General features: G+C 40.1%; 1 protein-coding gene across 4 annotated transcripts in view; it reads left to right on the plus strand.

The window, feature by feature from the left end:
* Nucleotides 1–929: 929 nt before the first annotated feature.
* The window catches only part of CDK8 (cyclin dependent kinase 8), a 75,110-nt gene continuing 53,219 nt past the window's right edge, over nt 930–22,820 (plus strand). For 2 of the 4 annotated variants that reach the window (XM_032099471.1, XM_032099472.1), the window contains exon 1: nt 981–1,108. In XM_032099471.1, coding sequence (XP_031955362.1) covers nt 981–1,108 — 128 coding nt within the window. Of the gene's footprint in view, nt 1,109–22,820 lie in introns of all 4 variants that reach the window. The other 2 variants (XM_032099470.1, XM_032099474.1) reach the window with 2 other exon arrangements.

Consider the following 22,820-nt stretch of genomic DNA (forward strand, 5'->3'; position numbering starts at 1 on the left):
TGGAGGAAGAAAGGGGAGCAGGAACTGATCTCTTCCCTGTGGTGACCAGTGACAGGACCCGAGGGAATGGCCTGAATTTGTGTTAGGGGAGGTTTACTGATTATTAGAAAAAAGTTCTTCACCCAGAGCTTCAACCACCAGAGGGTGGTTGGGCACTGGAACAGGCTCCCCAGGGAAGTGGTCACTGCACCAGCCTGACAGAGCTCAAGACAATGCTCTCAGGTACGTGGTGTGACTCTTGGGGACGGTCCTGTGTAGGGCCAGGAGTTTGACTTGATGAACCTGATGGATCCCTTCCAACTTAAAATATTCTGTGATTCTGTGATTTCGTCCGTGTTCACAGTCGTGGAATTATCTTAATTACAACGATGCTAACAGATGCTCACAGCAGCACGAACCAACCGCGCTTGCCCTCTCCAGCCTGGATCGAGCCGGGGACCGGAATATTCACCTTAGCCAAGGCCCCGCGATGGGACCCCTCGCTGGTCGCGGTCGCTGCTGATGGCGGGCCCCCCGCGCCTCGTGCCCTGCCCAGAACTACAGCTCCCGGCATGCAGTGCGGCTCGGCTTCCCTCCCTCCGCCTGTACTACACCTCCCGGCGTGCGGCTGCGCCCGCAAGGCACGCCGGGACGGGCCCTTCCACGTGGTGCGCTGCCCGCGGCCGGGGAGGTGCCCGCGGTTTGCGACGTCCGTTTGCGGCAGCGCGCGCGGGCGCGGCCCCGAGAGCCCGCCCGGGGACCGGCGGCGGTGCCGCTCCTGGCGCGGAGCGAAGAGAGGGAGGGAGGGAGGGAGGGAGCGCCGGGGGTCGGGGCTCGGAGCGAAGGGAGCAGCCCCGCCGCTGGATGTTCCGCGGGGCGGCGCGGGGGCCTCCTCCTCCTTCTCCTCCTCCTGCTGCTGCTGCCGCCGCCCGGTGTGTGCGGCGGGGCGGGGCGCGGCTGCCGGGGGCGGCGGCGGCGGCGGGTCGCGGCGGGCGCCCAAGATGGACTATGACTTCAAGGTGAAGCTGACCGGGGAGCGCGAGCGGGTGGAGGACCTCTTCGAGTACGAGGGCTGCAAGGTGGGCAGGGGTACCTACGGGCACGTCTACAAAGCCAAGCGCAAGGACGGGTGAGTGAGCGAGCGGCGCGGCTCCCCACGGGACCCCCGGCCCGCCCGCGCCCTCCTTCCCCTGCCGCCTGCTGCCCCATGGGCTCGTGTGGCCCCCCCGCTCCCCGCGTTAATGCCGTCCTTTCTCCGGCCTTGCCGATCCCCCGCCCGGTGAGCCCCGCGTTATCCCGGCCGGCCGGCGCCTGGTTCCCCGTGGGTCGCGCCGAGCGTCCCCAGCCTCTCAGCGCAGTGGCGGAGTCGTGTTTCGGTACTGGTGGGCTTGGAGAAACAAATTTTGTGCTCGAGGAAAACCCTTTCCTTAATGGATTCTCGTTGTGAGTGAATCAGTGGCCGCTTACAACTGTTCAGCCTGACCATCGGCTTCATAGACGGTTTTTTTTTGTTGTTGTTGTTTGGTGTGGTTTTTTAACAATGCCCTTTTTTTGATATGATTTATTACTTGTAGTCACCATTTTGGGTTGTCTTGCTGGCTGCTTCTCGTGCCTTCGGGGCTTTAGAATGCTTTAAACCGTTTTTTGTGTATGACCCGTTCTCGGTATAGACCTGAGTAAATTAATTTCTTGGCATAAACGTTTTAGAGAAAGACCTAATGAAACTGTCATTTAGGTTTCTCTCGTCCGTGACACGGCATCACTTGCTGAACAGCGGAACAATAGGAAGTAGGGAGCGGGAGAAACAGGAGAGGCACGGGTTGTTCCTGTAGCAGGTCCTAAATTTTCAATTACATCCAGTCTTTCTGTTAAAGTCTCACCGCAGTGGTGCTCTGTATTCTGTCGTTCAAATAAGGTGCATTTTGAAAGTCTGGCTATTTTTATGTTGAATAAATAAACTTTTAAAGCAGGCGGTGGTCAGTCATGGCCAAAATACGATCTGGTTGGGTTTACATAAGCTTTTGATTCTAGAAGGAAGTGCTCTGGCTATTATCTAGAGAACAGTTGTAATAGAAATGGTTGCACCTTGTCTTGTCTGTGTCTTACAACACATGCTGATATAACATGCTGATATTAATTGCAGTTACTTCAGCCTGGATTTTGTTTGATGGTAGGAGTCAGGTAACTACCTTTTTCCATAACTTTTGTATTTGGATCCTTCCAGCTGTTCATAGGAAAAATTCTTTATCTTGCATGAATTCTTTCTATTCTGGGAGGGCAAGAGGAAAAAACCAGTTCTCCGTGCAATAGGCTGTTACCTCAAGCCTCCTTGTACACCAGTGCCAACGCTGCTGATACAGCCAGCTCTGGTTTCTGTGCTCATACAGAGATTGTACATAATAATACAAAAAATAAATCGAGGTGCTGAAAGATATGGCTACATTTCTAATGTTTATGTCAGGCTCTTTGCAGCTGTTCAGCATGTTGGACTGCAGCAACGTGTAGGGAATTCAGCATGTCATACTGCTGAAGCATTTCTAGTGAAATCATCGGTCTGCTTGATGTTGTCTGGGAGAGAGTGTTTAAAAATGCTGGTGGTAGTGCCATTTTGAGAAATTTCAGGAAAAAAATTGAATTGTTCGCTTTAAAAATGGGTAGTTACTCAAAGGTGGTTTTAAATCCTCACTCTTGTTGGTGAGTGGGGAAATCAAGGTATGGTATTTGATTAAAGTTTGGGGTAAAAAAAAAAGATGAGCAATGTATATTGTCTCATTTTTTCTTTGCTTTGTTGTTCATTTACTGCTTTGTTACCAATCCCTTTCCATAATACTTCCCATTTGCCTGATTTCTGTAAACTTTTTCTTCTAAATATGCTGTGTAATTGCTCTTGGACAGTCACTAAAATATATGAAATAGAAGCATCCATAGATGCTTTTGTAGCTTGTAATATATTTGTACGTATGTGATCTTAAATTACAAGGGTGGAATTAGGATTGAAGGTTTCATTTACATCCTTTTATCCGGAGGGAATCAATTAAATCAAAGAAGCAAATGTGTAACAACATTTAGTTTTCCTGAAGCTGTGGTAATGTATGGATGTTATGTCTTGTGGTGGGGAGTACCTGCTGCAGCATTCGGTGTTTGTGTATTAGTACATGCATATATTGAAATAATATTCTTGCATTGTTTTAGTATTCCTCAGATGGTAAGTAGTGATGGGTCAATCATTTTTTTAGCTGTTTCTGGTATCTCTACAGCTCAAATCTTCTTTTTTACATTTCCCGTGAGCTTGCAAGTGTTCTTTAAACTTTGTTGCATGATTCTAATTCTTAATTTAAATAGCACAAATATTTTAAGATACACATGGTAATTTTTAGAGTACTTTCAAGAGTGGGCTGCAGGACTGCAAATATTTAGTAAACAATATTGGTTCAGCTTTTTCTTAAATGACATCTTCTAGTATGGATGTCTAAGGGATAGAAAGATCACAAAAAAGAACTGAATTTTAGTAATCGGGTTTGTGCAAATGTATCTTCTAAGGCCCTTGGTGATAAAACCCAGTTCAAGAATACTAGGAGCAGTGTCTGTAGTACAACTGCAGTCTTCATCTCCTTTTTTTTTTTTGTTTTACTGCTTTACAGGTTTTACTGCTGCCTCTGAGGTGCAGTAAGGCAATTGAAAACTAGATAGCAGCTGTGTATCCTAGTTCTAGGAAGTTAATTGCATCATTGGAACTACACAGGAATGTTGTGGAGGACAGTTCTTCAGGAATCTTGGAGTGAGAATCCTTCTAATGAGGGAGAGATGTCCTGCAGTATGTGCACTCGTGACCAAATGAGGGTGTAACCAGGGTTTCGTGCCTTGCTCCAAGAAAAAAGCCAGTCCAGCCCTGAAGTGCCCTTTGCCACAGGGTGAGGCTTGGGGTCTCTACTGGTCCGTCTCAGAGGATCACCAGGTACACTCCATGGGGGTTTCTCACATATTAGCTGCCAAACTTGACCCAACTGAACACCAAATCAGCTGAGTGACAATGTCAGCCATCATAATTGAGCTCTATCTGGTGCATTGCCTGCAGCAAAATGGTATTTTCAAGTTTTTATTTTAATCCCTTTTATTTTAGGTTTGTGGCCTGCCTATGTGGTTGAATCTTCCTGGCTTTTTATTGAATGATGGTGTCTTTCTCATCAGTGCAGTACCTGCAATGGGCTCTAAAACCTGCTTAGAACAAAGTCTGTGAATTGATGGGGTTTATTTTTATAGCAGAAAGGTGTACAAGGAGGCATTTGACTCTTAATGGCAGACATTGGGAAGGGAGCACAGGCATGGCATGTTGAGCATCAGCCTTCAGATAAAGGAACTATTGCTCATCTCTAGTGTTGGTAGGATAGTTTACTTTTTTTTTTGGTCCAAAAAATGTCAGTTATTTCCTGCATAAAAGCTGCTTTGCGTGCCATTTGCGTGCTCCCTCACGAATGCTATTCAACCCAGATATTAAACCTACCTATTTGATTTATGCTGGGCTTGGAAAATATACCAGCAGTTTTTTTTTGGTGAACTAGCATGCAGATTTATTGGTTTTTATTTTTTTTCTCTTCTTTGAAGCTCACTAGGAGCCGAATGCCAGGTATGGGCAGACTGAGGTGGCAGGATGCTGGGGGCTCTCATGCAAGCCTGGCTGCCCAGCTTGTGCAGCACACCGGGTACAGCCCCTCCTGTGGCTGGCACCATGTGCTGAGCATGTGCTGACGTCAAAGCTGTGTGCCCAAGTTTAATGGGATTGGTCTTCCACTGCTTTCTTTGCTCTTCTCTCCCTTTTTATGATACAGCCACAGTCAGAAATCTGAGTGAGAAGCCTGTTCCGTGGAGCAAAGCTGACTGTTTCAGTGGCAATTTGGAGTGTTTCCGAAGAATCATTTTTCCTGTTTATCGGATGTGGTTTGGATGAGAATAAGAAACTATTGAATGTCCCTGTTAGGCAGTATCTAACTTTTTAATTACGACAGCAAAAAAATTACATAACTGAAGGTCTTGAACTCTAGAAATGTCCCCTAGTGCTTTACTGAAAGCTTTTCCTAATCTCTTGGAAAGAGACTTGAGTGGTGAGACGGTTGGTGGGAAACCAACACTAAGCAAACTGATGCTCTCCTAGCTATTGTCAAGAACTGTGAGAAGTGATATTGGTCCCAAACACAAGTGGAATTGGAATTTTTTGTAATTTCAGCTTTTACAGTTCTGTGTAAGTGGGGGAACAGATTGTTTAATTTGAACCTACTGGCACATTGTAATTGGCATTATGAAAATACATCTTGCATGCTTCAAACAGTCAAATCTAATCTACTTTTTTTTTTTTCCTTGAGGGTCTGTAGATTTTTCCTTGAGGGTGTATGAGTTGTAAAAGAAGCAAAATGGTGGAAATACAGTAGATGTCCAGTAAGTTATTGGGTTGCTTAATCTCTAATATGATATATCATAGTTTCTACAGATCAGTTAAAAGGAGATTGCAAGAATTTTGATTCTCTCTCAAAAGCTCTTGTTTAAAGAGAAACTGAAGGGATGAGGAATATTTATCTTGGAAAATAGAGAAGGCAGAACTGTTTAAGTTACATAAAATAATGAATGGATTGGGTAATGCGCAAGATTTTTGTGCTATTCTTGTTTCACAGTGTTTGAAGATGGATGATCTGAAATGTTTTTGGAAAACAAAAGAAAATGTTTTAATACATTATAGATAAACTGCATAACCTGTTGTCAAAGGGAAAAGATAAGAGCATAGTGTCTGTTCTGTAATGTTATCAAAAACAGTCACTTCTGACTGTTGTGACTGTAGAAGTTAAGCTGCTCGCTCAGAGATCAGGCCAAGCTCTGCGATGCATGCAGAAGACCCTGCTTTTGTTTATTTCAGGAATTCTGAGTTTTGGTGGTTGGTTGTTTTTTTTACACTAAACCACTTTCTGGCCCTTCATAACGTGGTTAGCAGATTAGTTCCAATTTGTCTGTGTTTGTGGATATTTATTGATTGAGTTACATCGGATAAACAATCACTTATTTCATCAAGGTCTATATCAAACTGATATTTAGTGAGAGGTACAGAGAGTTTAGTAGTGCCACAGATAGATGTAATGAATCAGAATTTTACTTGGCAAGGAGTGAAACAGCAGGACTGAATGAACTTCAAGCTTCTTGATTAGTTCTGTATCAGGCCTTTACAGGAGTTTTATCATGGCAGTCATGCTATTAGTTTTCACTAGAAATTTACAAACAACTCTTGTCTTCTCTCAGTTTAATAGATGTGAGGGTGGTGATTTTGTTGTTGTTTTTGGCTGAATGTTTGTGTGTTATTTTAACTGTTTTGACCCGAAGCAGTTGGTAGAGATTCGCAGGCAGGTGGTGAGAGCCGTAGAGCCGGCATGCAAGCCTTTGGCTTCTGACTCCTGTCAACAATGATGTGGAATTTCTAAATGCCACAGACTTTATTTATGTATGTAATATGTGGTATTATCTTCTTAAAATACATGCCCTGAGTCTCTTTTGGATCCTTCACCACAGTAGTTACAAAGTTCCTAATTAAACTATATCTACATAATGAGGTAGGCATGCTATATTGCATAAAGTCTTGCGCTCTTACATTTTTCTGGTCAACCACACTTTTAACGGTCTTCCATCTTCTTCCTTCCCTTCTTACCCAGTTACATGGCTTCAGGCTTTATAGGTTTTTAAGGTCATGTGGTTGAGTGAGTCCTGCTTTGGCCTTTGGACTTAATTTGGTGTGATCTTTTGTTATCTTGTCACAGACGTGTTGATTTATTTTCATACCCTGCAGCAAAGGTGAGTTAGTGTTTCCTTCCTACCTGAAGCCTATGACAAGTACAGAGAAGAGGCTGTGAAAGTAGTGTTGCAAAACAACAAAGAAAAATGCCAAAGTTCTCAATGTAATTTCATTCTGGATTTATAAATTACAGTAATATATGTAAATAATGGGGGCATGTACTGCTGTACATGATTTCTCATGAGAGAATAAGGGACAATTTTTGAGGTTGCTGATTATACAGAAGGTACATGTTGTCACAGAGCACTGCTTTTGGCCAAATGACATTGAGGTAGTATGTTAGCTCTAGATCTTGGGTATTCTTTGATTTTTCTGTTTTAAAAGTATTTTCAAAGGATTTTTTTTTTGTTTGGTTGTTAAAAATAACCAACCACATAACAGTGGAAATGTCATTTATTACCACTGGAATCTGAAGAGCTGTAATTTGCAGACTACTGTAGCAGAAACAGAAAAATCTCTTCATTCTTACGAATAGACTTTTAGTCTGGCTGAAATTTGAAAACTACAGATGAAACCTAATGACAGCAGAGCGGCTTGGATTTGTGTATGGCAGGGTTGTACTCCCAACAGTGTGCAGCAACAACCAACTTGCCAATAGGCACTTCACAAGACCTTCAAATTACAGCCCAGATATGTCCATTGTGTCATTAAAAAGTGATTGTTGTGCCACTGTATCAAGGAGGTTGTAAAAATCTGGCTCTTCATTGAACTTTACTGACTTATAAGCCATTCATTGGTGTGCCTGAAATACTTATAGAAGCAGATCGTTCTGAGTAGCCAGTTAATACCTAGATGCTTCTGTCTTTCACCAGAGTAATTTTTCCATGGACAAGTAGCAGGACAATGAAAAGCAGGACATGAATTGCAAAGGTCTGAGTAGCAGCACCTCCTAACAAAATACTGATTTGTTTCAGTTATTTTTTTCATTTGTCTGTCAGCTTTCTTTGAAACTGAATTCCTTCTGCTATGGATCCTTATCCTTGTGGAATTGTGGTTATGTGGGGTGGACACCGAGCTGCTGTGTTTAGATGAACTGAGGGTGCAAGGCATTGCACAGGCTGCTGGTGTGGACTGTGTCTTCCCACCTCCACTGTAGTTAATACTTTCATGTGCAGCTCTGGTTCCAGAATAGTGTAGTTGCCTTTTGGTTTTTTATTTAGATTTAAACATAAAATTAGTTTAGTGAGAAGAAGAAAGCAAAATCATGGATGTTGGTCTTACCAACATGGATGTTGGTCTTACAACCAATTGGCAGCTGGTATCTTTTTTTTAGCAGAGATCATGGGCTCCAGCCCCAAAAGGAGATACTTTATGCATCTCACAGAATCTCCTTTGTTCTGTGCTGACCAAGAGTGCTATCTTTGGTCTCTGCCATTTGCCTGGTGTGCTAGTATTTTTGTCTTACGATAAAATGTTTGCCATGTCTATATTTTTGCCATACAGCCTGTTTTGGGTGGTTGCCTCTGGCTCTTAGTTCCAGAGGATAGGCCTTTCATTTTGAAGTGTCATATTAATCTGAATTTTCCTACAAGAGTCTGTAATGGGAGTGATAAGTAGACTTCTCTGTCTTCCTTTCATGGCTGCCTTGGAAGCAGCAAAGATGTGATAATTATTTGTTGCAATGGTGCTGTTAGAGAGTACTGCTGATTAGGGGTAGGTGAAGTGAGGATCATAAATAATTGCACGGTCTGGTAGTGTCTTCTTCTTGGGAAGTATAAAAAAAAAATTAATTAAAAAAAATTTATAATGGCTTCGGTTACAGACAGACAATTGAAGTTTTCTGAATAGTTCTTTTCCCTCTAGACTTCTACATACATAAGAAAACTCCCTATTTATCATAGAATCATTTAGGTTAAGATGTGTGGTTGTTGGGTACACTGAAAAAATGCATTGTGAAGGGAGGGGAGATGAAACTGGAGCTAAACTGCTCCTCAGGAGAAGGTGAAAGAAGAGGTGGAGGTGGTGTGGTAGCTCTGCAGAGTTCAGGAGCTCAGAGCTTGGGCAGTGTATCTCTGCATGGGAAAGCATCTTCTTTTACAGTTAGGCTAGGTGTGGACTGTGGCAGTGTTGTGTTAACAAATGGTCTGAAGGCAGGGAGAAAAATGGAGCTGCAACTTTCCTGGGTGTGATCAGTGACCACTGTGGAGTAGGATTGGGTTTCTGTCTCAGAGGATGAGTGGGGTGGGAGAGGTGAGTCAGGGTCCTGGGGTCTTCTGGACCAGGATGACAGATCTTGCAGCTCTTGTTTCCGCTACTGAGTTGCAAGAATTTGAATAGATATTACGGAAAACAACCTGGGCTTGGCCTAGAAGGAGCCCCTTACCTTTGATATCTGAAATCAGGAATAAAATGGTAGAATTAAGGAAGGATCTAATTTTGTAATTTTGTACATTTGAAGAAAAGTACTTTGAAAACAAAAGTTCAGGTGGATAAGCAAGTGATAAGTACTCAGTGGGCATGTACTTGGCCATGCAGTAGCAGTTCTTCAGTCCACAGGTTGAGAGCAGATTCTGAGAAAGTGTTTCCTCATCTCTGATAAAGTTTTTTTGTGGGATTTTTAACAAAAAAAATAGAGGAGTGGCATCTCTCTTGCACTGAGGGATGAGTGTGATGAGGTTTTAGCACCCTTCATGCTTTTGCAGGACCTTGACTGGCCTTTGCAGTTTCTAAAAGAATAATCTGTAGCAGATGAATATCCAGATTTCCTAACCTTTTTGCTGATTTTAAGCAAAATTGTTTGTGGTCTCTTCATGTGATAATGATTCTGTGGAAAATACAGCTTTCAAGTATTTCTCCAAAACCATCAGGACATGTCTTAACCATAAAATAAAAAATACTACTTTTATAGCTATGCATATGAATAACCTCTATATTTCTTAAACTGCTAAAACGCCAAAGAATTTGTGTCTGTACAGAGTCCCTCCATTAAGATACATGAGGTTCTAGCTGCTTTTGAGATACTGGAAGATTGATGATGGGTGTGCAGCCTTGCTGTCTTAAATTCACATGGGCTGTGCTAGTTCTGTTTGCAGCTTTTACCTTGCACAGTAGAAATGTGATGGATTTTATGAAACCTGATTTATTTGTTCTACTTCCCAAGGGTGTTTGCTTTATTGTGGAATTATCCACTGTCTAAATGCAAGTTCAAATTGGAAGTATACGTGCAGCTGGGGTTGCCTCTTAGGATGAGGTACGTAATGTATTGTACAGAGGTAATAATCTGCCTGTCTTATGCCAGTCTGCTGCCATGAAGAATCTTAGATTTGTTTAGCTCAGATTATTTGAGGTTAAAATATTTTGTTTTCTGGACCTTTGTTGGGGAAGAGGAACTGCCAGATCTTAAACATTTGCAATACGACTAGAGGGCCCGTGCTGAAGGGAAGCATTCAGAATTCTCATTTTGAATCTGAGCAAGAATATGAAGATTATTTAATCACTATGTAACTAACTCTCTTTCTTTTATATTTGTTTAAAATATTAACAAAGCCAGCAGTTTTATAATACGATAAAATACTCAGTTCTAGATTGTGATTTTATGTAGAGGATGATAATCAGTTCATCCTTCTCTCTTAGTTAAAGTCTTGGAATTGTTCTTCAAGGTTCAGAACAGCTAAAATGTATCTAAGTATGTTCAAATAATGAAGGTGAGGCAGGAGCATCAAGATACTTCGCTAATAAAAGTCTTGCTTTTCCTTCTGGTAGCCTTCCACTGGAAAGCAGTCTTGAGTTTAGAGTAGAGAAGCCCGTGCTGTGTGAATGGATGGGAATAAAGTTTCAGTTTCAGGCTTCATCGTACCAGTGCTGTACCTCTCACACTCCTCTCCCCCCGCTGTCCCCCATCTTTTCTTTGTGAGCTTGGCAAGTAATGCTGCATGTTACTGCTACGTGCGGGCTGATAACCATTCAGGAGGGTTTTGTGTTCTGGCTGGCTAGCCTGCTGTTCTCTCTTGTCTCCTCCAAGGCTCAACAAATGGTTTCTGAGACCTTGTCAAGCCCCATAATAGCACATTTGGGATTACAGCCCTAGCTTTATTCATAGTTACAATTTTTTGTTAGGCTACTTGTGAATGAGTTGCTAACTTCTATGTAGTGAGGCTTCCCATTTGAGAGATAGCTGCTTGAATTTGGAAATCACTGGATGATCTTTAAGGTGCCTTCCAACCCAAACCATTCTATGATTTTATGAATAAATATATTGAATTTTGTACAGAAGCATATGAAGTCCTTAGAAGCTTATATAGGAAAGGTGCTAGATAGACTATTTTAATATTTTGCTTTTTTTAAAGTGGAGAGTTCTACTGATGTTGCCCTATTGAACATTGTTTTTGCATATCCTAGTGAAAGACTGACTTAACATAGGAATATTGGGATGCCAGAGAGTCCTTGTAAAATTATATGTGAATAATAAAAGAAAGGTACTGTTGTTCAGAGAAGAGTTTCTATTCAACTGTGTCTTAACTTCCTTGAGTGTTAAGTGGTAGTATGGCAAAGTATATTTTGCAATCAGTTTAGAATTTGCAGGAAAAGAAATACAAGCCAGGATTAAAGTTGCAGATACTTTTTAAAGGACAAAATGTTCTCTTGAACATAATGATTTTCTCAACTACAGATGCTAGGCTAAACATCAAAAATTAAAATTATCCTTGTAAAAAAATGCACGTTTTGTGAACAGGCAAGAACACAACTAAAGGTCACTGAAACAATCTGCCTGTTTTTCTGGGAAAGCTGTGCTGTGTGCTTGTAGCACCTTGCATACAAGATGTTGACATTTGAATAAAGGACACTTGAGAGTTGCTCTAAAAATGAAGACTCAATTCATTACTGTCTGTGTGAATAATAAGTGCAGCTGAGAACTTGAAATACAAAAGGATCTGAATTGCAGCAAACCCTTGATTCAACTTCGTGTTTCTGGCCAAAATATGTTTTCTGTGAGAGGCATAGCCTTACCCTGTGAGTGGGGAGCCCTAACTGCAGGTGTACTTCCAATTACAGCTTGCATTCAGATACTGGATAATCCCACAACGAAGCCTTGGAAAGTCAGGTTTATCAACTGTGTTTTCTCACAGAACTTCTGTGCAAGGTATGGAGCTTAATAAAAGCAACTGGAGCAAGCTTTACCTGGGGGGACTTGAAAACAGCAAGGCAGCAAACTTGTCCCTGAATGTAATTTGAATCTTACCTAACTTTTTGTACTTGAATAGCTTGGCTTTCAAAATCTCTCGCTTCTTTTTGGGTGAACTTCAATCCTGTTTAAGCAGGGTTAGACAAAACAACCCCTTGCAAGTAAATGTGCTAACAGTGCCATTCACTGTTACATTAGTTGCATTTTATAAAAGCTCAACTGGAAGCTTATGTGACTCTGCCAGATGAGTGTCAGATACCAAAAGACTGAACAAAAAGACTAGCTATTGCAACACGGAAAGCTCTGTGGGTAGAATGTAAGCGCAGGGGGAAAATATCATTAGGACTGCATTTACATCTGCCTGACTTGTTTGCCTGTGCCGTGTTGGATCAGCGAGGCTACAAAGCAGAGAATACAGTAATGAACAGCTCGTTAGGCTCATTTAATTTTGGTGGGTGCTTTTGGTCAGGGACGAATGTCACGACAAAACTTCGTGATAGCAAGTAGTTACTAAGTGAAACAGATAGTCAGAGCATGCACAGAGAATCGACTTGGGACTTGGCCTACAGTAGGGTGGAAGAGTAGATTCATACTGATACTCCTCAGGGCTGTCTGTGACAAACATGGTTTGTTCTTTGCTTCTGTGGGATGCCGAATCTATACATGGCTAAAGCAAAACCTGCTTGAAATACCGCTTCACTTAAAAAAGAAAATACGGGGGGTGGTGATGGGAGGAGATGGCCTCTCAAAGCTAAAACATAGCCAGGAAGGTGAAATGATGCAAGCTGCCTGGGAACTGTTTTTGAAGCTTTGCTGGGCTCTCAGTGAGGCGAGGGTGAGTAGGTACTCTAAACCCATCAATTTGAAAAATGTGACATGCTGAAGTAGTAGAATAAAGGAAGCCCTTGGGAATGAGGATATGTTCTTTGAAAAATAATGTCTTCTGTGAAGGATGAATAAAGAAATAGAGGTTAAGTGAATGTAGACATTGTGGAAGAACTTAAAGGATTGGTGGTGAAGACAATGATTGAGGGATCTGTCTCAAACTTCAGTGTTCATGAAGTGAAGAGCAGTCGTCAAGGTGAGATGTCTTTGCACATTGGAAGGAGCAGATTTCTAACCAGAAAGTATAACTCTGTGCTTTAAATGGTCCCAGTTATGAAAGACAGGAAAAGGGCAGTGGTGAGATAAATTTTTAAAAGGAAAAGTGGAAACTACTAACTGGTAAGAGTTAAAAGCAGAGATAGTGGATACATGATAGGTGCTGAGATGAAGAGAAAACAGCCTTACAATACACATTCAGCACTTCATAAGTCTATTAAAATCCATCAATGGAGTTAATATACAGGCTAAGACAATGCAGTTGATGTAATCTAACTATATTTCCAAAAGGCATTCTGTTAAGTTCCCTACCAGGGACTGAAGCTGAGCTTAGAGATGATCCTTCTCTGGATGGAGAAGTTAGAGATGTGAAATAATGGTGAGAGGTCATTAGTGGTATCTCTCAGGAGTCTGTGCTGCTCAGTTCTGTTTGGAAATCACTTGTCATAAATAGTTGGGGAGAAGCTTTCTTCAGAAGCTGATGTGTATTATGTGGGATAATGAAGGCAAGGACTGATTGTGAGGGCTTTACCCTCAGTATCACAAGGTCTTCCAATAACACATTTGTTTGGGAAAATGGTCCTTTCTTTACACACACAAAAATTTATTATTTAAGAAAACAGTTGTAGAGTTTATAATGACACTTTTGTGAAAGTGCCCATTCAATGCAACCAATTTCTAAAAAGCAGAGAGAATCACAGAACTTACTAGCAATGAAGTGGAGCACAAAGCACAGTGGCATTGTTGCTCTAAGTCTTATTTTCAGTATTGTAGGTGCTTCTAATTCCTTGATCACAGGCAGGATATACTAGACCTACAGAGGACCAACAGCAATACTCAGGAATGCAGAGTGGTGTCTGTGTGAAAACTTCAGTAATTTGCATGGACAAGGACTCTTCTGTCTGTGAGAGCAAGGGACAGGCAGTGTCTCTAAAATCCTGAGTGTCTTGAGAAGATAGGAAACATTTGTTCAGTGACTGGATAAATTTCTGAAAGAATTTCCATTAAGGGCAAATAAATAAGCAAGTATAATCTGTGAACTTGTGGCTCCTGCAGTAGTAAGTTTGTGACTGTTAGGCAAAGTTGTGACTTCAAAGGCTTAGGAAGTTTTTTTAAAGCAAGGAATATGTTGCTTCTTCCAGATAAGGTCATAGATTTGACTACTGAAGAAAAATGGACCAAGAATAGAAGTTACTCACTGAAATTTTGGTTTTTGGGAGTGTAGACCTGTGCTTTTCCCAGTTTGTTGTTGATGCTTTGAAGTGCTGTGTTTTCTTTACACAGCTTCTAGTTTCTGAAGTGGTACAAATACTGAGGTGACTTAAGAGCAATATGAGATGATAAGGAAAGTGCAGATGAAATACAGCAGTCTTTTCCTTTAGAGATTATTAGTTTAGGCACTTCATGTTTTGCTTCCTATAAAAGTACTGGTAAGACTTCCATGACATTTAGTAAAGCACCATGGAGCTTTGAGTCTGGAGTGGGGTCTACTGCCCATCAACTAATCTCATAGGAATGATCTTCATAATTGTGTGGGTTTAAAACTTAGGTTTTAGGCTGGCTGTCAAATTACAGTTTTGTGTGTTAAGAGAGGAAAAGATAATAAAATCCCAGGAATTCTTTCCTCTGTGGAAATTTTGTGCTGGAGTTAATTGCAGGGCAAGGGGCAAGACTGTCTTTTTTTGGGTTGTGTTTTTTTTTTTTTTTTTTTGTTTTGGTTTTTTGTTTGGTTTTTTTTTGTTTTTTTTTTTTTTTTTTTGTTTTGTTTTTTGTTTTTTGTTTTTTTTTCTTTTTTCCTGTGTTTTGAATTATGGACAGCCATACTCCCTGTGGTACTCCCTGTGGTTTTGCCACCACTAGAAAATAGGGTGTAAAGTGAGTGTTATCTTGCTTTTTCTCCTCTATCTCCATCTTTATTCTCTGCTCGTTCCTTTGCTGTCTTTTGCTCTTACCACATACTTTGTTAGTGCTGGTTTTGATACTCATCTTACCCTGCTATAAACTGACAGAATTAGTTAAGTCATGTTAGTTAACTCACTTAACATTAGCTAACTTCTTTTTTAGAAGTAGATAACACTTAGGGAAATGCAGGAGATGAATCATGTCATGGAGATCTCGCAGATCAGAGCTGGCATAAAGGGAGGGCCATTTTTTGGCTGGGAGCAGCAAGGCAGAGATGTTGAGAGAAGACTTTCCTTTTCACAGCAGCAAATTCTTAGATGAGAAGAACCACATGTGTAGTGCATCATTGAATTTATTTGGTTGCTTTGAACTTCTTGCCAAACTACATGTTGTGGCAAAAGTTGTTAATTAAAAAAAAATAAATCTAAGAACAAAAGGAAAAAAGTGAATCAGTAATTGCCATTCACCACATCAGCTGTCTCAGAAGCCCTAGTGTTTATTGGCTTGCTGTTGATGGTTTTTCCAGCTTTGGAAATGACCTTTTCTTTACTCACGAAAAGCTCTGATTATTGGAGGATTTATTTTGAAGTAGAAAATATTCTCAGCATAAGCCTTGCTATCTGATAAAAATAATGATGCTGTTCTGGCCCAGCAATCTTGTCATGTCCTCCTAAGTATTTTTGGGAATGGAAAAAATATTGATGCCTTAGCTAGACCTTTAATAAATTCAGTTCTGTTAGTGCTTTTTCCCCTGCACTAATTTCTTTTTGTTAGCATTGTGGTGAGTAATAAGGGTTTTTATTTTCACATGACCTCTTATAAAATTAGATCTGAGTCCATGAAACCAGCTTTAGTCACAAACTGTGCACCTTACATGCTTCTATCCTTTTGTAAAGGATTTTCTTTTTCATTTTTTAAAGCACACATTTTAAATTGCATATTAAAGTGTTAACAAGACTCAGTCATTCTGAAGCATTACTTTTCCTTCAGGATGAGCTATATGGGGGGGCAGCAGTGGACTAATAGCAGCAGTGAAAAGCACAAACTATTTTTTTTCCCTGCTTTTGAATAAGCTGTCTTTCACCTCTGCTTTTTCTGTGTGTTGTGTACATGTCTTTAAAAGGGGGAAAAAACCAACCCGTACCATGCAAATTTACTGAAGTGTTGCCTTAGAGAGAAGTCTTAATTTTTTTTCTTCTGCTAGATTGTTTAATGTTTACATTTTTAATATGATCTTTCTGTGATAGACCTCGAGTTAAATTTTAATTCAGCTAGAACTTATTGACAAACTTGGAAGATACTCACTGCCTGGCATTAAGGCACATATTTTTGTTACATCTCTGAAAAAAAAAAATAGGAGAAATGAGAGAACAACAGCAGGTAATTAAAATGAAATATGAAATTTCTGTCAACTTTTCTGAGTTTTGCGATGTGCAAGTTTTTCAGGGGTGCTATATTGTTCAGAGGCTTCATTCAGCTCTAGGGGATTCTAGACAGTTGTTCAATACTTTTTTTTTTTTTAAACATGCTTCTATGCATTTTTATTCCTATTTTTTCATGTATCTCACATTTGAAGTTGAAGAAATAAATAACATTTATTTCTGTAGAAATAGGGAAGCAGTCTGAAATCTCCCCTTTGGGGGTGAGCACTGTTGAGAGCATGTGACACTGTAAAGAGGTCCTGATGTTGGCATCTGTATTAGAATGGGTGGAAGGTGCTGCGTTTCGTGGCAGGGACAAATACGTAAGAAGTCACACTAATATATGAACTGAATTTGTTCTCATCTGCAGATTAACTAGTACCAGTTGCACTTTATTCCCTTCTCTTCCTGGAAAGACATGTTCCTTTATTCTCATGTTCTCTTTGCGCAGGTAACTTTGTAGAGGAGAGAAGAGTTGTGAACTAGTTTTTTTAGCTGAAATCTTTAACAAAATAGTTCAGATTCACAGATTTTCTGACTGGGTTGTATTATTCATAATCCTTCCTCATATATTAATACATAAGAGGCTTTCATGACAGAATCTGGGATTTTATCTCATTTTTGGCAGATTTCTTCCTTGAAAGAAACAAGCTAGAATTTATGATGGAATAAACTTTAAGCTGGTTGTAAATACATTTAAATACTCTGGGCTTGAATAAATCTGAACTTTATTATAAATAGTCATGCTTTGGTTGTGTAGCACACAGTTTATGATAGAGAAGATAATGTTAACCTATTTCCTGTAGGTTTAGTGCATGTTATAGAACTACTTCATTTTTCAAAATGTATTTAAGTTCAGTCAAATGAAGAAGCAGTAGTTTGAGCTAATACTTATCTTCTGATTTGGTACATCCTACTTATTTTAGCCAGTTCAACTGAAATGTGCTCACAAGACAGAACCCGTGAGTGGCCCTCGTAAAATTAAGTATTTGTAGAATAATCAAATTTTGGAAATTTGTATGTATAATATGCATAGAGCATCAGTAAAAGTAAAATAACTTTCAAGTCCTTCTTAAACAGCTATAAGAGAAGAACATAATTTTAGCTGATATTGTTTCCATATTTTGAAAAATATGTGGCTTTAACTACAGTGAATTTTTCCAGTGATCGTAATTACTTCTGCGGGGGGTGCTGCACTTAGCTGCAGCCTTCTGGCAAATGTGGATGTATTGCATCCAGCTGATGTGGAAATGAAGTACTGGTTAGAAGATAATCTGACTTCATCTTAAATGTGGACAGGAACTGCTGTACTTCTGCTGTGTCTGCTTTTTGGTTTTAGGTAACTCCGGTGTTCATCTGAGCACTCAGCAGGCCACTTCAACTTACTAATGGGGCAGAAAGTGTACCAGAGAAAAATCTGGAAATACCTTTCTGAATAAGCTCAGAACAAGCCCTGAACAAACTCATCTCCATGAGAAAATGAGTGCCTGGGCTCCAGTGCAAAGGACAGGAGCGTGTGTGGGAATGAAGATGGGGTTGTTTCAGCAGCCAGCTATTGACTTGAAGCAAGCTATTGTGCAAAACCTCATTGGTATTTTTCAGTTCTTTTTGTCAACATCACTGGAAAACATTTTGATGTATGAAAACTAGCAGGTTTTGCAAAAAGGAAATTATAAGATGATGTAGTGGTTATCATTGCCTCACTGTTAGCTCAGATATTTTTGAGAGAATGATTTGTAAGATCTTGTTCTTTATTTTAGGTTTACCTGAAGATACAGGGTCAGTGATGAGACTTGCTGTGTGTGCTAATTAGTTTGACAAAAGTTTTGACCTAAATGTGTTTCTGGAAAGTCAGGTGCTTATAGTGCGATTTCTCAGCCATTGTACCAAGTAGTTAGTGTCCAATTTTTTCCTATACAATTTATTTTCTGCTGATGCACGTATTTTTTGCTATTTGACTGTTACCCTCTATCCTCACAGAACTGTTACATCTCATTCTGCAGAGTTTTACCTGTTCAGCGTTGTACATTGAAATGTATGCAGTGATAACTGCTGGGTTCCGTACATTTAAATGTTTTGACAATTTGAAACTTTTCTCAGTCTCAGCTGTTGTGACAATAACCTTTATTACATTTAAATTTCACTGCATTCTTCAGTTATAAAGACAGGTTATGTGCTTGTTGAGGTTTAACCCCAGCAGCTCAGCCCCACGCAGCTGCTTGCTGTCCAGGCTCTCTAATTTGGCTCTGTGTGTATGAAGAGATCACGTCAGAAGCTTTGCTAAGGTTGAGGTAACATGCAGTGCTTTTTCACTGTCCATAGAGCTGTTCCTCTCATTGTATGGGACACTCAGGTTGGTAAGACACAACTTACAGTTGGAAAATCCTTGCTAGTTGTTCCCAGCCATTTGTTTTCCTTTATGGGACTGAAAATAGCTTCCAGGGCGGGTTTGCTGCATAACCTTTTCATGAACTGAGATTAAGCTGGTTGGCCTATAATATCACTGAACCTTTTTGCCCTTCTCCAAGAGGGTCCTGATATTTGCCCTTTTCTAATCATCAGGAATCTGCCAGTGAGCACCATGACCTTTTGCAGATGACAGAGTGGCTTTGCAGTGATATTTGCCAGCGCTGTTAAGCACCCTTGAATGCAGCCCACATGGTCACGTGGACTTGAGTGTGTCCAATTTGTTGACATGGTCCCTAATTTGGTTTTCCTCTACTTCTTTTCACCAGGACTGTGCTGCTAGCATTGGGAATGTGTAGTTGTGAAAGTTGTGATGTGAAAACCAATGCCAAGAAGGCACTCAGGACCTCAGCCTCTCATGTCCTTTGGCCCTTGGTTCTCCAACATACTTATTTTCTGGGTTGGTAGTTAATGTGTACAAAACGTAAAATAAATAGAACTCCTGGACTTATTCTGGCAAGATTATTTGGTGCCATGAATGTGGTGTTTGAAGAGGAGACAGATAATTCTATTCTTGGAAGTCATCATTTGAATGGGTACTAGGTCTGCCCTCATCTTGCTGCACTTTCTAGAAAATTACGCGTTCTTTTGATGTGTATTTAAATGTTTGTTGTGGCTATAGCATGGACATTTAGTATAAAATTTATTAAATCTTTCAGCTTCAAAAACTGCATTTGTGCTTTCATATGGTTCCCAAGAACTGAATTACTACTTCCTGTAGACTTCATTGGATCTCTTGTATGACTAGAATGATTTTCATTTATTTAGAAACAAAACCAAAAAATACCAGTGCTGTGTCTTGGGAGAAGAGGCAGGGGATGATGCAACAAAATGAAAATGCCAAGTCTCCCAAATGTTGTAATTTGCTCTTGTGTTTGAATTTCGTAATTGAATATGTAGAAATAAAAGAAATCCCTACACGTGTTTTATTGGTAGGCTTATCTTTCATTATCATTTTTTTTTATTTTTTAGGGAATAAGAGGCATAAACAGTTAAGAGATTCCTTAGAGTTTTCTGTGGAGGAGATACTGCATTTACAGTTTCTTTTGGTAGTTGAAAACTCCAGAGCCTATTTCCCTCAAATATTTAACTGCAGTCACATTTTACATCCCCTTCATAGACAAAGCTATTCCTACATTGTCACAGTTAATTTTGAATTTGAGATTTTTAACTGTAGTGTAAATTTAGAATTATCATCACTGATTAAAAGGATTTGTTACTTTATTCTGCTGTATTTATTACTCATATGAATTTTGAAATGTTCTAATGATCCAAATAAAGGATATATTGTAATGTTGTGTCAATACATTTCTTCAAAATTTATGGTATGTGAGATGAAATAACAGAACTATTTTTTTAATCTGCCTTTTATGTAATAGGTCTCCTTTCTTTTACTTATGTGGGCATTTTTTTAGGTTTTTTTTTCACCCCGGATGCTGAATATTTCTTATGATGCCTTTGTACTTCCAAATTCAGTAGAACTTAAAAAACTACAGTGCTTAGAAGCAGCATTATAATAAAAACTTGAAACTCTTACAGATGGCAATTTTTTTGTTTTAGTTTATTCAACCTGTAAGAGCAATGCCTTTTATACTTTTTGATGGTAATTTAGTAGGGGGGTTTTTTTGTTGTTGTTGTCATTAAAATCTACTGGAAGTGGTGTTGCAGGTAACCATCTTTTTCAAGTTTATGACTCAAATGTTAGTGTTGCCCCTCTGAGGATTTTCCACAAGGTTATGTAGTTTGCTCATGACTACAGTAAGCACTGCTGTTGCTAGCAGCAGTGTACAAAGTCAGTTTTCTTATTCTTGCTGCTCTCCTGCAGCATGTTACTAGTGGGGAGCACCACAGTGTTGAAGATACCAGCCTTCTTAAGTGCAGGAAAGTAAGAATAAATTGGTACAAAAGTAAGTTTGCAGATTGACCAGCTTTTCTAAGCCAACTGATAGGTGGAAGAGCTGCTGAAGTTACTTAATGTTTAATTCCAGGCAGCAGAGAAAGAACAGATTTTCCGAACATGACCTCTCTGTTAGAAGGAAGAAATTTAGTTGAATTGAGTCTTACTGTGCCCTTAAAATGCAACCTGCTAAGTGGCCCATTTTGTTACTCACAATTGGCTGTGGAAGATGTTTATAAACAGGGCTTCCCCCCCACCCCCCTTTTTTTTCTTTCTGCTTTTTTTTTCTGTTTTGTCGTTGAATGTCTCTTTATCTTCAAATGTCTCTCATCTTCAGAGAAGGAAATTGCTCCGAATCATGGAGCAGCCTTGGGCTGTGCTATGATTCTAAATAGACTATTGGCAAAATATTGTCTTAAGTTTTGTAAAATAAGCTTGGTCATTGTGTTTGGCACTCCTGTAGACTCTTACTGTTCCCTTTAAAAAGTATTCTCCCAGTTCCCTTCTCTCCCAAAGAATTACACTCGGTTTTACAATGAAAATATCACTTGCCTTAAAGGTAAAAGTAGGATATTCTTACTTCTGTAAATGGAAAAGCTGGTACTTCTGGTGTAATGGGGTAACCATGGTGTTTTAGCAGCCTCAGCGTAGAACAGATGTTAGGAGTGGGTTAGAAATTGGTGTATTACTTTGTATCTCAACTGTGCCAGCACAATTCAGAAAATTTAAGTCTTAGAAGGCTTTGGTATATTTTTTTCCTCATTCTGGAGTGGAGTGTAGCGTGGTGCTAAGAATGTGCTTTATCTCTAAACTTAATTTATTTTCCTTCTTTTTGCCATGCTTATATTTCTTCTAGACTGCTTGGGTAGGCTGGGGACCCAGCAGCGGCCACTTGGTCTGGGTTCCCACATGCAGCACCTGGGCAGAGCAAAGGAGGGAACAGTTCGTTCCCTACAGCCTTGGGTCACTGTAAGGGCAGAGCACGATTGGGCATTGAAGCTCTGGATTTCAGCTCTTAAAGTGGCCTTTAATGTGAGAAGATTAATTTTCAGAGGCTTCATCCATTGCTCTGAAGAGACCAAATGCTGTGTTCTTTAAGCCACCTTGTTGAATTTCAGCATCAAAGCCCTGATTGTGAAAGAGTTAACACACACAGCTGAAAGAGTGCTCCTCCAGTTTTGTTCTAGGAAACAGCTGAGGGGTTTCTGTTTTTTAAAAATTTCCAGAGGTCTACCATCTGGTATGGAAAATTTTAGTACAGATTTAATTTGGCAAAATTTGACCAATTAAAAATAGTTGTACCATCTTAAATGGATGGCAGGCTTCATTGTAGACAGTGGTTCCAGAAGTGCTTGTAGTATTGCCAGTTGGTAGTACTTATACTGGCTTGTATACTGACTTGTCCTTCAAATACCTTGAAATCTAAGCAGATAAGCAACAGGGCAATGAGAATAACCTTTAGTCTGACCCGTTTTGCTCCCTATTTTGTCAGTGGTAATGCACGTAACAGTAGCAGCTGTGTGGTAGCGCTTCTCTTGAAATAGAGATCTCTCCAAACACCTCAAAATTAAGTAGATGAGCACACAGGGCAATGAGAATAACCTCTAATCCAGTTCGTTCTGCTTCATATTTCTGTCCAGTAACGGCTGGATAGCTAGCCATTGCTAGCTAAGGCGGATAGAGGGTAAAACAATTTTTTGCTGGGAAAATTTGATCTTTTTGTATCAGCAGCATTGGAAATCTCTGTGCTGGAAAGCAGGTTGGGGTTGTTCAGAAGCTGCTCATGGAGTGGTCCATAACTCCCTTATCTACCGTGAGTTTGTGTAATTTGATCTTAAAATCAAATTACCAAAGATCACCAAAAGATCAAATTGTGTAATTTGGTCTTAAATTTGTTTATGCTTTTGATCCCTGTAATATTCATACATCATGAGTTGCACAGTTCAATTATGTGCTTAGTATCGTAATAGTTTCTTGGTTTTGGGCTGCATGCAACTTGTTTTCGTTTAAGGTGTGAACAGGTGTGTACTCTGGGGTATTGTGTAACACCTTGTTTTGGCCACGTAAGAGTTTGTGCTCAGCATTGTCTCTTTCTCTTCCAGGCTG

The sequence above is a fragment of the Corvus moneduloides genome, chromosome 2, assembly GCF_009650955.1.
Source record: "Corvus moneduloides isolate bCorMon1 chromosome 2, bCorMon1.pri, whole genome shotgun sequence".
In the NCBI taxonomy this organism is placed as follows: Eukaryota; Metazoa; Chordata; class Aves; order Passeriformes; family Corvidae; genus Corvus; species Corvus moneduloides.